Below are 15,700 nucleotides of genomic sequence, written 5' to 3' on the forward strand. Positions count from 1 at the left end.
AAAAAAATCAACAGAAATAATAGTGTCCTTTTTATTCAAAACATCACAGACATCAATAAAATCAGCAGAAGCATGAGCAGAAACATGATCAGAAAGACACTTCAAATTATCCATGACAACAGGGGTCAAGGATCAGCTCTTAGATCAAAAGATCTAAAACAGAAGAGCTACCCGCTTTGATACCACTTGATAGAAATTTAGACCCCTTAAAACACAATTAGATTAACCTAGTTAATTAGCCAAGTGATTAACTTAGTCAATTTATGCAATTCTAGATTATCACAAACAAACAATCATATCAAAAATATAAAGCAGCGGAAATATAAAAGACACAATGATATGATCACCTAGGAAACCACACAGTAAAAACCTAGGGAGGATTTGACCTAGCTATCCTCAAGGTAAACCTGAATCCACTATGCAAAAGAATCGAAGTTCATACAAAAGGACTTACAAGCTCCCTACTTGACTTCCTAATGCTACCCACCAGTAGAACTTACTGACATGACCACGTGCAATCTCCGAATCCACGAACTCCTTTTTTCTTGGATTCTCCAATCAGCTACAAGCACCCACGCTTGTTATTCTTTAAACTCCAATGGCAGCAACCGAGTTGATCAACAAGGTTTTGAAGTAATCTCTACCTAGAAAACCCTAAGCTTTGTGTAAAGGAAAACTCCTCTAGATCTCACAAGAGATTTACACAAAACAGAAAAGTATGAGCAACAATACAACAAGGAGCAACTCTAAAAACGTGGCTAGGGTTTTTCTTTATATACCTAGGGTAAAAACAAAAAACCCAAAACATTTAATAAGTTAAGGCTGAGCTAGAATATTCTGCAGAAAAATATTCTGCCCGAGATTTGATCGATCGAGCCAGGCCGAAATGCACCAATGCATCTGCAGCCTCTCGATTCCAACTTTACATGAAAGACCCAACTTTGAGCAAGCCTAAACAAGACTTAAACATATTGTTTTGATCATGGTTTGCCAACATTACACATTAGAGTTCTAAATAAATAAATTTCTAAATCTTTAGAACCTAACATGGTTGAATTGTTTATAAATATCGCACACTTGTTATATTTCTTTATATAGTTATAATGCTAAGTGCCTATCCATTAGTTCCAAGAAAATGCTCGTTCTGTCAAGAATAGAGGTTTTTGATGTAGTTGCTTGTAGTTTTCTTTGATTTCATTGAGATAAAGTGGGGTTTCCGTGTACCTTAATACAAGATCAAAAAGAATGCTTTGCATTCCAAGTGAGATACCCAACAAGTCTCATTTCTTTCTTGGTCAGGCCAACCCAACCAACGATTTCCGAAAAGTCTTTCTTCATTTTTAGAGCAAGAAGCGGAACTACAAGGATGAAATCAAAAGTGTTTCTTACGATTACACCCAACAGTCCACTTGAGCAATTTGCCATTCTTCCATTGATTCCTATGAATATAGGAAACTTGTATTTCTCATTCACAAATCCATCCTTGTTTATGCTGCTAAGTCTCAATTCGGTCCTACTTCTAGTTCATTTGGTTACTAAAAACGAAGGAGGAAACTCAGTACCAAATGCTTGGCAATCCTTGGTAGAGCTTATTTATGATTTCGTGCCAAACCCGGTAAACGAACAAATAGGCAAGCTTTTCGAAAATGTTAAACAAAAGTTTTTCCTTTGCATCTTTGTCACTTTTACTTTTTTGTTATTTCATAATCCCCCGGGTATGATACCTTATAACTTCAGAGTTACAAGTCATTTTCTCATTACTTTGGGTCTCTCATTTCTATTTTTATTGGCATTACTATAGTAAGATTTCAAAGAAATGGGCTTCATTTTTTAAGCTTCTCATTACCCACAGGAGTCCCACTTTGTTAGCACCTTTTTTAGTACTCCTTGAGCTAATCCCTCATTGTTTTCATGCATTAAGTGGGTTTGCTTGGACTATGCTATGTATGAAAAATCTTTTATATTTCGTAGGAGATCTTGGTCCTTTATTTATAGTTCTTGCATTAACCGGCCTGGAATTAGGTGTAGCTCTATTACAAGCTCATGTTTCTACAATCTCAATCTATGTTTACTTGAATGATGCTACAAATCTCCATCAAAGTGGGTATTTTTTTATAATTGAACAAAAGTGAGGAGCGAAGCGAAGCCACTTTACCGAGTTTACGAGGTGAAGGAGCAAGAACTTTCCCCCAAAAGAAAAAAAAAAAGATTTTGAGCACGTTTGGTCAAAGTCTATCTTGTCTTTCTCACAATTCATTTTCCTTGGCTAACAATGAATTTTAGTTTTTCTCATATCCACGGGTTCTTCAATTTGCTTTCTCCCTCATAGAAAAAATAAGTAAGGTGGTATACTATACTTATCCGCTTATTGGAACTCCTTCCTTTTCTTTCTTTTTTTAAGGCTTTCACCCTTAACTTCTTTAAGGGCTTGGAGCAAATGAAGCCTTTCTTCTTTCTTCTCGGTCCGCTTTGACTCCTGATCTTGAGCTCGCTTTTCTTGGCCTCAGGCTTGGCTTCTTCTTGGGTCCTTGCCTTTTTCGATACTTTAGGCCCTTGCCCTTGGCCTGGTCTCGACCCCCCTTGGGTAAGTACTTTCAATCTAGCAAGCTAGCTGCTATTTCACCCCTAAGTCTTGCACATTTTGGTGTAGGTTGAAGCCCCTTCATGAAATCAAAGAGCCGGTCCTCTTCCGTCATATCAAAAATGTCCAAGGAGAACTACGAAAGATGGCCTTCACATGCTTGCATATGGGGCCTATTTGCTTCAGGCTCATCAACATGTCGGACCACAACCAGGCAAGAACCCTCAATTCTGCCTAAAACACATCCTCAAAATGGATCTAATTTCACTTCACGCTCTACATTCTTTACATCTTTTGGCTTGCCACCAGAATTGTTTGCTAAACTATCAAGATACATGGCAGCCATGTTCACCGATGCCTCCTCGGATGTAGTCTAACAAGCCACTCCATATCCTAAAAGTCTTTGATCCTTAGCATCTCTTCCACTAACTCGGATTCATGTAGCGCTTAACTTTCCTAATTTGGATAAGTGCCTGGTCTTCCCTGAAACTCTTTGTTGACACTGTTCTCTATCTTTATCTTTGGTCAAGTCATTAATCGTTGAGTCAAGTTGATCAAGGAATCAAGACCTTCTCGAATGGGGTATCGTCGAGATCTTAAGACGTGGTTCATAGCAGGAGGGACTAAATAGAAAGATCTCTAGCAAACCAAGTCGTGAACTGCTTGTATTGCGTCTATCGCGTATTTTGAAGCAAAAAATCCTCCTCAAGTATGATCATTTTTTAAGCAACTCTCCAGTTGGAAAAGGTCTTTAGGAGAAAAAGACGCCATTTCTTAGTTAGATGTGGTAGTTTCTATACTTCAATACCTGATAGCTACTAGAATATTGTTTCTAGTAGCCGAGCTGAGGCTATCTCTTTCCTAGGTTTGGCTAAGGCAAATGACTGAACCTGTAAAATAGGAAATGAAATGTTATTCGCCAACTCCCCTCTTTCTTCTTCTACTGATCTAAGTATGCTTTCCCTCCAGATATAGGACTGATGCCCGCTCGAAGTAGCCTTCATTGATATTGATCACTCTTACTATAGGATAAGAATATTCCTAACTAAGAAACTGAAAGGAAGAAGACCTGACTAGGATAGCTTCCTAGCCTAGGTAGTTTTTATGTGGTAGTTAGCTTTCTTTTCCCTAGATTGCTTAGTGCTAAGCTAAGTTCCGCCCTTTCCTATTAGCTATAGTACGAGGTTGACTATGTCCTCTAGGACGAAAAGGGATAAGATCAACAATGCCATCATTGACTTCTTCCTCTTACCAGGCTTTTTTTTTATTGACTGAACCCAGACTTCTTTTGCAATCCAAGCAACCTACGTGATCAAGTCTTCACATAGTTACTTCTTTCATGCGCTTTTCCACAATCGCCTGCGGTAAAGCAGCTCTCTAATATCTTTATTGCTCGAGTGAGGTTTCAACTATGCTAGGAAGGGCTAGAAGGTAGGAGGTTGGGGGTCTAAGTCATAGTACGAGAACATATTATCCTACCTCTTATTACTGGTTATTACTAGGGTTCTATACCCCTTTTCTCAATGTCGAAATAGGCCAGGGTTCGTCTATTTCAATACAAAAACCACGACTTNTTGTATGACTTGGAAACCAAAAATTGTTTCTTGTCAAGAGATGTTGTTTTCAAGGAATCTATCTTCCCTTTTAAATCTTGGACTTCCAAATCAACTTCCTTTATTCCTGTTAATCATTCTATCTTTCCACCTCAACATTGCATCACAAATCAATCATCTCTTATTTCATTTGTTTCTACTGAGTTTTCATACTCAAATCCTGCTATTGATTCCACACTATGTCTTACTCCTAAGTTTGTTGTTCCTGAGCCTATTTTCTTGAAATTGTCCCTCTTAGATAGTTTTCTAGGGTTCATAAACCTCCCACTTATTTGAAAGATTATTACTATTTAGCCCCAGCTTCACTCACTTCATCAAATGACTCCTTTGCTCCTAGCCTAGGTATATTATATCCTCTCTTTTCCACTCTTTCCTATGATAAACTCTCTTCTTCTCACAAATCCTTCTCCATAGCCTTAACTATTCTCAAAGTACTTGCTACTGATGCTCAAGCCAGTTTGGATCCTAGATGGCAGGATGCTATGCAAGCAAAAATTGAGGCATTGTAGGCTAATTATACATGGGTTATGACTACTCTTCCATTTGGCAAGGTTCCCATAGGTTGTAAATGGGTTTTTAAAATAAAGCTTAACGTAGATGGGATTGTTGAGAGGTATAAAGCTAGATTAGTGGCTAAGGGATATACTTATACTAAAGGTATTGATTTCTATGAGTTTTTTTCCCCTGTTGTCAAGTTTACCACTGTTAGGACTCTTCTTGCAGTGTCTGCCATTCAAGGTTGGCATCTAACTCTATTAGATGTCAACAATGCTTTTCTACATGGTGACTTGGATGAGGAAGTCTACATGATTCCACCACCTAGATTTGGTAGCAAGGGGGAGGTGTGCAAGCTTACAAAGTCCTTATATGGACTTAAACAGGATAGTAGGAAATGGTTTGCCAAGCTCTCATCCACAATCATTGATCATGGCTTTGTTCAGTCAAAATCAGACTATTCAGTGTTTACTCAAGTTAAAAAGGGTTCTATCATCATCCTTCTAGTTTATGTTGATGATATATTGAGAGCAAGTAATAATGCCGATGCTATGAATGCCTTCAATCAGTTTCTAGACAACAAGTTCAAACTCAAGGACCTTGGTACCTTGAAATTCTTTTTGGGACTTGAAGTGGTAAGGACTACTAAAGGGTTATCTTTGTACTAGGGAAAGCTTACCCTTGAATTACTATTAGGCACAAGTTTATTGGCTTGCAAACCTTCAAATGTACCCCATGGAATAGTTAGTCAGATTAAGCAGCAATAATGGAGATAAGGTGTCAGGCCCTTCCTTGTATAGGAGATTGATAGGAAAGCTTTTTTATTTGACTCTTACAGGGCTAGATATAAGCTATTCTATTCACAAGCTAAGTCAATTTATGAGTGCTCCTAAAATGCCTCATCTTCAAGCAGCTTATAAGATTCTCAAGTATTTGAAGAAAACTCCAGGTCAAGGTCTCTTTCTATCTGCAGAATCTTCCTTGCAATTAAAATGTTATTGTGATGCAGATTGGGCAACTTGTGTGGATTCCAAAAGGTCAATTTCTAGCTTCTGTGTATTCGTAGGTGAGTCCTTGATATCATGAAAATGCAAGAAGTAACAAGTAGTCTCAAGGTCATCTGCCAAGTCAGAATATAGAGAAAGCTGGCTCTTTATGTATGTGACCAAAGGTGCTAAAAAAAGCAATTAACCACACTATTTAACACACATTTTAGATGTTTTCTTTCTCTCACCACAAATTGGTTTACTCCATTGATGAACCTTAGTGTGTGCATGAATTTTAACAGTTTTAAGGTTTTTCTTTTCAAAAAAATCATTGGAGAATGAGAATGTGCACGATGTCTATGTGATACCCTAGTTCAAACTTCATCAATTGATAGTATAGACACCCTATTTTATACCCCTTGGGACTTAAGCTCTCGTCCCCAAATTATGAGACTTAAGGAGGACCTGTGAGAGACCACGCCCCCGGCCTGTTTTAATGAATGTTGGGCCAAACTCACGTGAATGGGTGAAGTCGTGTTATTGCCTCTCAAAATGGAGGTTCGACTAGTTATATTTTTCCCTTTAGATTAAGGGTTTTACAATGGAGTCGCCACTTATTTAATTATTGGAAAAATAAGAAAACCATAATTGAAAAATTCCTCATTTTATTAATTTGAAATTTAATTTAAATTGAACATAGGAAATTAAATGGCTTTGGTCCTAGATACAATCTAAGATAAAGTACATGGCTTTGTTTTCTAGTTACAATCAAGAAATTGAAAATTACATGGACAAGCATTTGATCTACTAATCCTTGATCTAAGTTCGGAGGCTATGTTACAAGGTGGGAAGGTGTTAGGCACCCACCTTGCCCGGTGAAACCGGTCTTCTAGACTATGGTGGCCAACATTCATATCATATCATCCAATATGTCAATCAATTTGCATGTTGAATTTGATGTGTATGTGCATGTGATAAACCTTAATTCAATTTCTTGAGCATTACATTTGGATTGAAGAATATAAATTCTAGTGAATGTGTGTGGATGGTGATAACCTAGATTCAAGGATTTGAAAGAATTATTAAACAAACATGTTTTTCATATTTTTGATGTGGATTTAAGATTAAAACTAGTGATATGCATGAACATGTGATGAACAACCAAGAACATGTGAAGAACATATAAGAACAATTAAGAACATTCAAACATATTCGAGGGAATTTAAATAGTTACTATCAGGCTTTAATCTTAAACTCTCATCATGGCAACACAAAAAAACAAGTAAGGGAAAAGGATTATACCTTCATGCAAGATCCATACGGTGGAGGAGGAGATTCTTGGTGGAGGTCCTAAGGGTGGAGGAAAGAAGAAGAACTAGGAGAGGGAGAGTAAGTCTCACTCAATACCTTGAGTCTCAGGAAGACCAAGATATGACAAGACTACTCTACTTCCCTAGAACTCAAGAGAGGAGAAGAGAGGGGTTTTTGTGTGCTCTAGAATGAAGGAGATGGAGGGTTTATATAGTAGTGGTGGAGGGAATATGAATGGAAGGTCATTTAATGAGGGTTGACAAGGATTATGAACCTAGACCTCATTTTAGTCTTGAGAAAAATCTGGTGCATTAAATGGAGAGATTGGTGGGAGTGGGGAGTAAGCCAAAATTCGGTTTTCCCGTAACTGTCGTAACAGCTTGTAAAGCCAACTTCGAAAAATCATATCTGACTCAATTCTGATCAGAATTGTCTCGTTCTTGTGCTCAAATTGAAGCTCGGATGTCTAGTTTCTGGGAATATTAATCTCATTCACAAATTCACAATATTCTGAGAGATATTGATGAAATGGTGAGCAGAGGTCATTTGTTAGAAAATGGTTTCAGCACAATTAACATTAATAGGTCCCAAATTAGCTCCCAATTAACATTAAATGACTCCAATCACTCCCATTTCAGACTTAATTGGTTTCAAATTTACTCTAATTAAAAGATAATTGCATAAATTACTCATTGAATAATTAATGTTTAACTATCTAATTAATTAGGTATATGCAACCTTACCATAAAATGTAGTCCTAACCAATCAAATTATGACACGTCATTAATCTCAAATTGATTACACTTATAACCAATTGAAATCAATTGTTCATAATCACATATAGTTGGACTAAATTTGTGATAGTGCATCTCAGCCATTAAAATTTGATTTGATGATAACTTTCAATCTGATGGTCCGATTAAGGCTTATGACCAGTCGATTTGATCGTTACAATATCAAGATCATTTTAGTGAAATGAGATTAGGGATCTAATGGCTAAAATCAAGATGCATATTTTCAAGGCAAAATTACCCTTTTACCCTCCATGTGAGGTTAAATGCGGGTTGCAAAATGGGGTGTTAACAAGACCAATTTCTACAAATTTATTGCCAAGTAAGAAGTATTTAATTATAAATTTTCAAAATGGACCAAAAAAAAGAAAAAGAAAAAAAACCATCTAAAACATTATTAGCCTTACACAAGCAAGTTTTGATTATTGTGTACTAAGCCTCAAGGCTTTGTGCATGCAAACGTTTTTGAGCCTGCATCGATGGTTCTCTATATTTGCAAATGGTGCTTTATATGAAAATTTTCCAAGTATAAAGGATGCTAAACTAGTCCCACATCGGATGCTATAAAATACCCTCGTGGACACTCTTCAAAACACATCAAGATCACTAGAAAGAATGATTTAAAGAGCGAGTTTTAGCAAAATTCCTCCAAGTTATATTCTTGCTTGGCCAAGACCATTATAAGTCTACCCCCCCCCCCCTCTTTTGTTGATACTGTATTTTGTCCGACCTCAATTCACGCTTCAAAAAAAATGCCAAAATCTAAAAAAGAATTGAAAAATGTGAAAATTACAAGTTCAAAAGCCAAAAAAGGGTAAAAAAAAATAAATACAACTGATGGAATAGTGGATCAAAGGGTCACAACATTTAAAAACCCTTTGATATCAATTGAGGACAAAATCCTAACTGGGTATGGTCAAAAAGTTGACTTTTTGATCCAACCATTAGATCAAGTTGAATTTAGGACCGTATCATAAGGCATATTTTTCCCCAAAACCAACAACAAATAGTTTTTGGGCCAACTTCACACAATAGACTATACCGATTGACCAAGAACTAGAGTGATCTAGCTAAACCAACTTGAATAATAAGATCTTGACTACCTCTCATAAAAAGGGCTCGATGATATCTGCCAAGGTTTGGAAGAAACAAATTTTTTTTAAGGAAAAACATCATAGAATTTTCAGAACTGCATTACCTTCCTTCCAGACATGATATCTCGACTACCGTAGCTCTAAATCTTGCAAGATCAGAACTATTGGAAACTAGACATCTAAAGTTTTCCAGAAATATAAAGTTCAAAGAAAATAGAGCTTGATAAGGACTCCAAACAGTTGCACCAAGATCGGACCAAAAACTAGGAAAAAGACAAAATAGTCTAATAAGGTGGCAAAAGTGGGAGGCTATGTGTAGTGCATCAGGGTACGCTACACCTAGTTGATCATCACCTTGGGTGGCTAGGTGTAGTGTATCCAAATACACTACACCTAGCCTCCCATTTTTTCACCATCTCTTTAAATACCTTCCTTTTTTTTTTTTTTTTTTTTTTTAGTGGTAAAAATAGGAAGTTTTTATGAAAGTTCTGGTGAGAGAAAAATAGGAAAATAAAGAGAAAAGAGTGGAAAATTATGGAAAAATCCCTAGAAAATTCTAAAATTTGTTTTCCTCTTTCTTTAGGAAACCTATCACACACACACACACACACACACACACACACACACACACAAAAAGAAGAAGAAGAAGAAAAGAAAAGAAAAGAAAAGAAAAAGCCTCCTCCTTTTTTCTTGTAATATTTTGTGGGTAAGCTTGTAGGGATAAGATAGTTTTTCCATAAGCTTGGGCTTCCCTATGAATTAGATCTAGGGTTACACTATGTGTGGGTAAGGCCTTTAATGCTAAAAGGGATAGATCAATAGACCACTCATAAGTAAGTGGGCCATTGTTCCAACCTTGGGCCTAAATGGACCATAATGGATTGGTGGCAAACCATTAATGTACTTTGAAGACACCGCATTTTGTACCTATTAATATATTTTGGTCCTCGGCCCCAATGATGAGCTTGACATATGTTAACCAAGGGTAATTAAAGAGTTTACAATAGTTTGGAAGTAATCACAACTTAAAAGTGTGCAAATCGCTTTAAAATAGATATTAAAAAATGAACTTTACTCACAATTGTGACCATAACTTTCTATGCAAAAAGAAATTTTGAGTGGGGTTTATTTCATTGGAAGTAATCACAACTTAAAAGTGTTTAAATCGCTTTAAGATAGATATTGAAAAATGACCTTTGCTCACAGTTGTGACCATAACTTTTTAGGTACAAAGAAATTTGGAGTGAGATTTATTTCATTAGAAAGTAGACACCGTGGGCTTTAATTTGAACACAACTTTTGCCTACTTTGGACTTATATAGAGCAAGGTATGGCCATTTGAATTTGGGCCAGCTGTGCAGTCTGATTTTTTAGGTTTTAAAACATCATTTTAAGGGCCCAAAACATCATGATTTGATGTGGGCTGGCACCTAGACTCCTAAGAACATCCAAAGACTATTAAAAAACCCTAAAAACCCTAATTTTAACTTATAAATACTCATCTTATGTCTCCAATCGAAACTCCAGAAAGAAAGAGTTATTTTTTGGCCTCCATCTTCTCTAAAACCCTAGTTTCTCTTTTCAAAACCCTAGGATAGCTACTTAGCTCATTTTTTTACAAATTAAAAACCTTTCTTTAGTTAGTTCTAAGGCAAAAACTATTTTCCCAAATTGTTTTCTAAAACCTTTTCAATTATAAGTTTGTTCTTGAGTTGTGATTATCCTAAAAACTATTATGTTCTTCAATTATTCTTGTTCCCTTGATCTAATATTTGTGTTGTAGGCACTGAGGGGCCAGTTAAATAATCTCAAACTAATAATCTCAAGCAAGGTGAGTGTTCTTTCCATGAACTCCTCTTTTGTTTAACATGATTCACATGAGTTCTTGGTTTAGTTTCTCTATTTGTGTTATTTGATTTATTTGTTGATTTTGATTATGTTTAATATGTGTTAATATGATTTTAGGTTGTTTATAATTTGTTTTGTTGTTCTTGTTTATTATTTTAGTTTCTAGGCAAGTTTAACATGATTATTTGTTTTTATGTTAGTCTAGCATATTTATTTGGTTTGTTTGATTAAATCAATAAAAATGTTGTTTTCAGAATCTATGCTAGAGGATGCGTGCTCGTGGTTTGACCATGCATACGTATAATTAAGTATGCATATGCACCACGAACCCAGATCAGGGCAAAAATCTTGTTTTTATTTATTTAATCAATTTTCACATGTTCATTGAATATGTTTGACTCTTTTTAGGTTATTGTATTATGTTTAATTATTTTCCATGTTTGTTTTAGTATTTTTGCCATGTTTGGTTTATTTAATATTTTTTCCTTGTGTATTCTATTTAATTAATATCTTTTCTTTTCAAATATAATATGTTTGATTGTGTTTTAATTGTTTCGTCTTATATTATGGTGTGATATTTAATATGTTGGGTGTGTTATTTCCTTAAGTGTATGATGTATGTTTAGGTTAAGGATTAGGGCTCTTTTAATAACTTTTTATTTAAACATGACCTAGCTATACATAATAGAGGTTGGTCCACAAGCCGAGCGGTCTTGGGTGCCTAACACTAGGGCTGTCCAACCCACCCAGTCACCCGCCCAAACCGCCCAACCCCGACCCGCCGCCACCCGATCCGAAGTCTCCGACGGTTGGACGCGGGTCCGAACTCTCTAACCCGACCCCCACGTGGGTCGGTTGCCGGTTTTACGTTTCAAAACCCGTGACACCCGACCCGAACCAACACAATCATCTTCTCTAGCGAAATATTAGGAATCTTGGACAAATCTGGTTAGATCCGGCGAGATCTCGCCATTATCCGACGAAATCTAGGCCAGATCTCGATGGATCCGGCCAGATTTCTGTCCGATATTGACGGATTCGGCCAGATTTCGGCTAGATCTCGTCGGATCTGGCCAGATTTGGTCCCCGGCGATGAAACCGAAGACCCAAACCGATACCACCTAAAACTGACGAGACCCGAACCGAAAATTCGACCAGATCAGGCGGGTCGGTTTTGGGTCAAATTTTCAACCACCTGAATTAGTCGGGTCGAGTCCGGGTTAGGCACAAACCTGACCCGGCCCGACCCGTGGACAGCCCTACCTAACACCTTCCCAAGCCGTACCTGAACTCCAGACCCATAATCTGGTATGTAGACCCATGTATGTAAATGATTGGCCCAAAATGCCCAATATGGTTCCTAGACCTAATCTTGGTGGCAACTCCAATTTTTTCTCTGCCATGATCCACTCGACTGACGCGTACTCCCTTGTGACCATAGTGGTGACTCTGCTGAGGATAGAGATAAAGTTTAACTCTGACGTGTTGTTAGGCCATAATTAAATAAAGATTTTATTAACTGTGCCCATTTCAATTTTTTTTTTTCACACACGTACACTTTGTACCCTTATAACCTTGGTTGGTGATGAGTGGGAAAGTGGAGGCTCAGTTCGGGCCAAGACTTTCTAAAGTTCATGCCACCAACTCAAAATCTATGCTATTGCCTATTATGAGTTTTGAGTATGTTAATGGTTTGCCACCAATCCACTGCGGTCCATTTAGGCCCAAGATTGGAATCATGGCCCACCTAGTTGTGAGTGACTTATTGATCTGTCCCTTTAGATTTAAGGAGCTTACCCATATGTAGATGAGTTTAAAACCCAACCATGTAGGGTTTCCTAATTGTGTGTTCATGTGTGTGCTTTGCTTGAATCATTTGTTGGGCTAATAAAGTGATCCAATCTTTTTTTAGTCTTTTATGTTTTCAATTTTTTTTTTTAAGGTTTTCAAGTTCTTTTTTAAATAAAATTTTTCAAAAAAAAAATATGTGAAGTTTTCACCCAAAAAAAAAACAACAAATAAATTTTCAAAAAAAAAAGTGAGTTTTCAGTTTGGTTATATATATATATAAATTCCCAAAAAAAAAAAAAAAAAAACAAATAAATTTTCAAAAAAAAAAGTGAGTTTTCAGTTTGGTTATATATATATATAAATTCCCAAAAAAAAAAAAAAAAGTGAGTTTATCTGTAAATATTTTTTCAAGAAAGAATTGCTTTCAAAATAAAATTTTTTCAAAAAATAAAATGTGAGTTTTTAGTGAGATTTTTTTTTATATAACTTCCTAAAAAGGTTTTTCAAAAAAACAAAAAGTGAGCATTCTGTAAATAAATAAATAAATCAAATTATGTTTTCAAAAAAAGAGTTTCTTTCAAAATAAAATCTTTTGAGTTTTTCTTTACGCTCTGTTTGTTTTGTTGGAAAACCTTCTGTAAAGATAGTTTTCCACATTTTCCATTGTTTGATAGCACAAAAAAAAACTAGTCAACTGAATTTATTTTCAAAGGTTGGCCCATTCTAGTAGCCCATTTTTGTTCGATGTATTGAGTCTTTCTTTCGTTTTGTCTTGGGCTTAGGCCCATCTGTGTCTTGTCTTGTCTTGGGCCTTAGGCCTATTCTTGTTTTGTCTAGGGGCATTAAGCCCATCCTTGTCTACTCTTAGGCCTTAGGCCCACCTTTTTCTTGTCTAGGGGCAATAAGCCCATTGTCTTGTCATCTTGGGCCTTAGGCCTATCCTTTGTCATGTCTTGAGCTTAGTCACATCCTTGTTTTGTCTAGGGGCATTAAGCCTATCCTTGTGCTGTCTTGGGTCTTAGGCCCACCTTTGTTTTGTCTAAGGACATTAAGCCCATTCTCGTGTCGTCTTGGGCCTTAGGCCTATCATTTGTCGTGTCTTGGGCTTAGGCCCATTCGTGTTTTTTCTTTGTCTTGTCTTGGGCCTTAGGCTCATTCTTATTTTGTCTAGGGGCATTGCGCCCATCCTTGGTTTTGTCTAGGCTTTGAGCTTTCCTTGTTTTTGTTTGGGGCCTTAGGCCCATGTCATGTCATCTAGGGTTGTTACCTTATCTTGTCCTTTGTTTTGGGCCCTAGGTCCATTCTAGTTTGTCTAGGGGCATAAGGCTCATGTCTTGTCAAGATTTGTCATCTTTTGGTGTCTTCATTGTTGTGTCTTCAAGTTTCTTCCTTTTGGATCTTATCTTTCTTAAGACTTGTCTAAACTTTGTGGTCTCATTCTAGTTTGGTGTCTTCATAGTTGTGTCTTCAAGTTTCTTCCTTTTGGGTCTTATCTTTCTTAAGACTTGTTCTAACTTTGTGGTCTCATTCTAGAGGCACGGTTAAGAGGGAATTGAATGTAAAATTTATTGTTGGTGATCTTCATGAAATGTTTCTCATGAGGATAAGTCTTTTGTAGGTGACCCATCATTGCTCCTTAAAAGAATCTGGCACCAATTCATTTGAAGACTTTGTGGATTTGTATGATGCTGGTATACAAGTTTTGAGGATGCTATTAATAGTGGGCTTATTGAGAAGAGTGATGCAAAACCTCAAAAGAAGTTTGAGGTAGGGAATTCAAGTAATAATGATAACAACGATGGTAAGACAAGTGAAGTTAATGCTATTAATGTTCGAAGATAGTTCACTCCATTATGAATGACTTTTTCCCAAGCATTTGAACCTTTTTCAACCAAAGGACTCATCAAGTCATTGGATCTTGGAAGGTATACTCCAAACACCTTTACTCCAAACTACAATGCAAGTGAGTATTGCAAGTACCATCAAATACATGGTCATGTACTCTTTTAATTCATCAATAAAGTGGTTTGCAATGGTTTAAGTTTTATGCTAAGTTCTCAAAGTTTCAAGTTGATTTGATTCTCAATATGTGATGTTGCATGTTTGCCCATAACTAAATAATGGAAATTGGGATGAAGAGAGGTCATTATTCTGCTATCATAAACACGTTTCCCTTTGCTCACCCCTTTTAAGCCTTCAAAATTGTTTTTCTTTCAAAAAAACCGTGGCAAGGATTACCCCCTACATTATGGGCAAGAAGTGGAATAAAATGGTGAATCAAAAGTGAACAGAAAAAAAAAATTGTGAAAGTTTGAAAGTTTAAAAGTGATGAAAAGTAATCCTTGACCAAATTGTAATGCTCAAGAAAGTAAGTTTGAGCCTTTGCTATCTTTTTTTTGTGAGCCAAGAACCTAAGCCTCCATTGTAAGCCAAGTAAAAGTCCTCTCTGATCAATTGAAGTTGTTCGTGTGAACTACGTTAGGCTTGATCCCTTTTGGGTATGTAGCCAACCTTGTGAGGTGCAACCACATCATATCATATAAATTGTGTAACTCATGTATTGAGAATTTGAATCAACAAGATTTTTTTGAGGATAATTCGTAGCACTTGTGCATTGCTATCATTTGGTTGTTTCTTGTAAAAATGAAAGAACCTACTAGGTTGAAAACCCGCAAGGGTGATATAGGCAAAAATTAGGGCCTTAAAAAATAAAATAATAATAATAAAGTAAAAATAATGCCCGCTAGGTTGAAAACTCGCAATAGCGGCCTAGGCAAAAGTTAGGGTAAAAAAAGAGAAAAGAAAAGGAAAGAAAGTGAATTAGTCAAGCTAGGGGCAAGGTGGAACCCACAAGGAGGATGTATCCTAATGATTGATCATCTCAAATTTTATCCATAATGAATCAAGTGTTCGGTTCCTATTTTTACTATGCCTTTTAGGATGGTCCTGTTTCGTGTCATCTTTTCTAAGAGCTTGTTTGACCTCAAGTTTTTTGTATCTTATGTCATCTTTGTTATCCTTCATTCTTGGTGGCTTTGTGCATTTGTCACTTCTTTAGAAGCCGTCATGTCCGTCCTTGTCTTTGGTGTCTTCATGTTTGCTTGCAATCTTTGCGCTGGTCTGTGATCTTTTGTTGTTTGTTTTTTCTTACGTTTTTTGTGTTTGTTTGAATGTTAGATTTCTCACGTGG

The 15,700-nt window shown here is 36.5% G+C and overlaps 1 protein-coding gene across 1 annotated transcript; it reads left to right on the forward strand.

Moving 5' to 3' along the window:
• Positions 1 to 1,366: 1,366 nt before the first annotated feature.
• LOC136065380 (ATP synthase subunit a) lies at positions 1,367 to 2,132 on the forward strand. The gene is given in 3 exon segments (XM_065768498.1): positions 1,367 to 1,775; positions 1,778 to 1,861; positions 1,864 to 2,132. Coding segments are annotated over 3 exon segments (762 nt in total).
• The last annotated feature ends 13,568 nt before the right edge of the window (positions 2,133 to 15,700 follow it).

Source organism: Quercus suber, unplaced genomic scaffold (assembly GCF_002906115.3).
Source record: "Quercus suber isolate HL8 unplaced genomic scaffold, Cork oak 2.0 scaffold_950, whole genome shotgun sequence".
Taxonomy (NCBI): Eukaryota; Viridiplantae; Streptophyta; class Magnoliopsida; order Fagales; family Fagaceae; genus Quercus; species Quercus suber.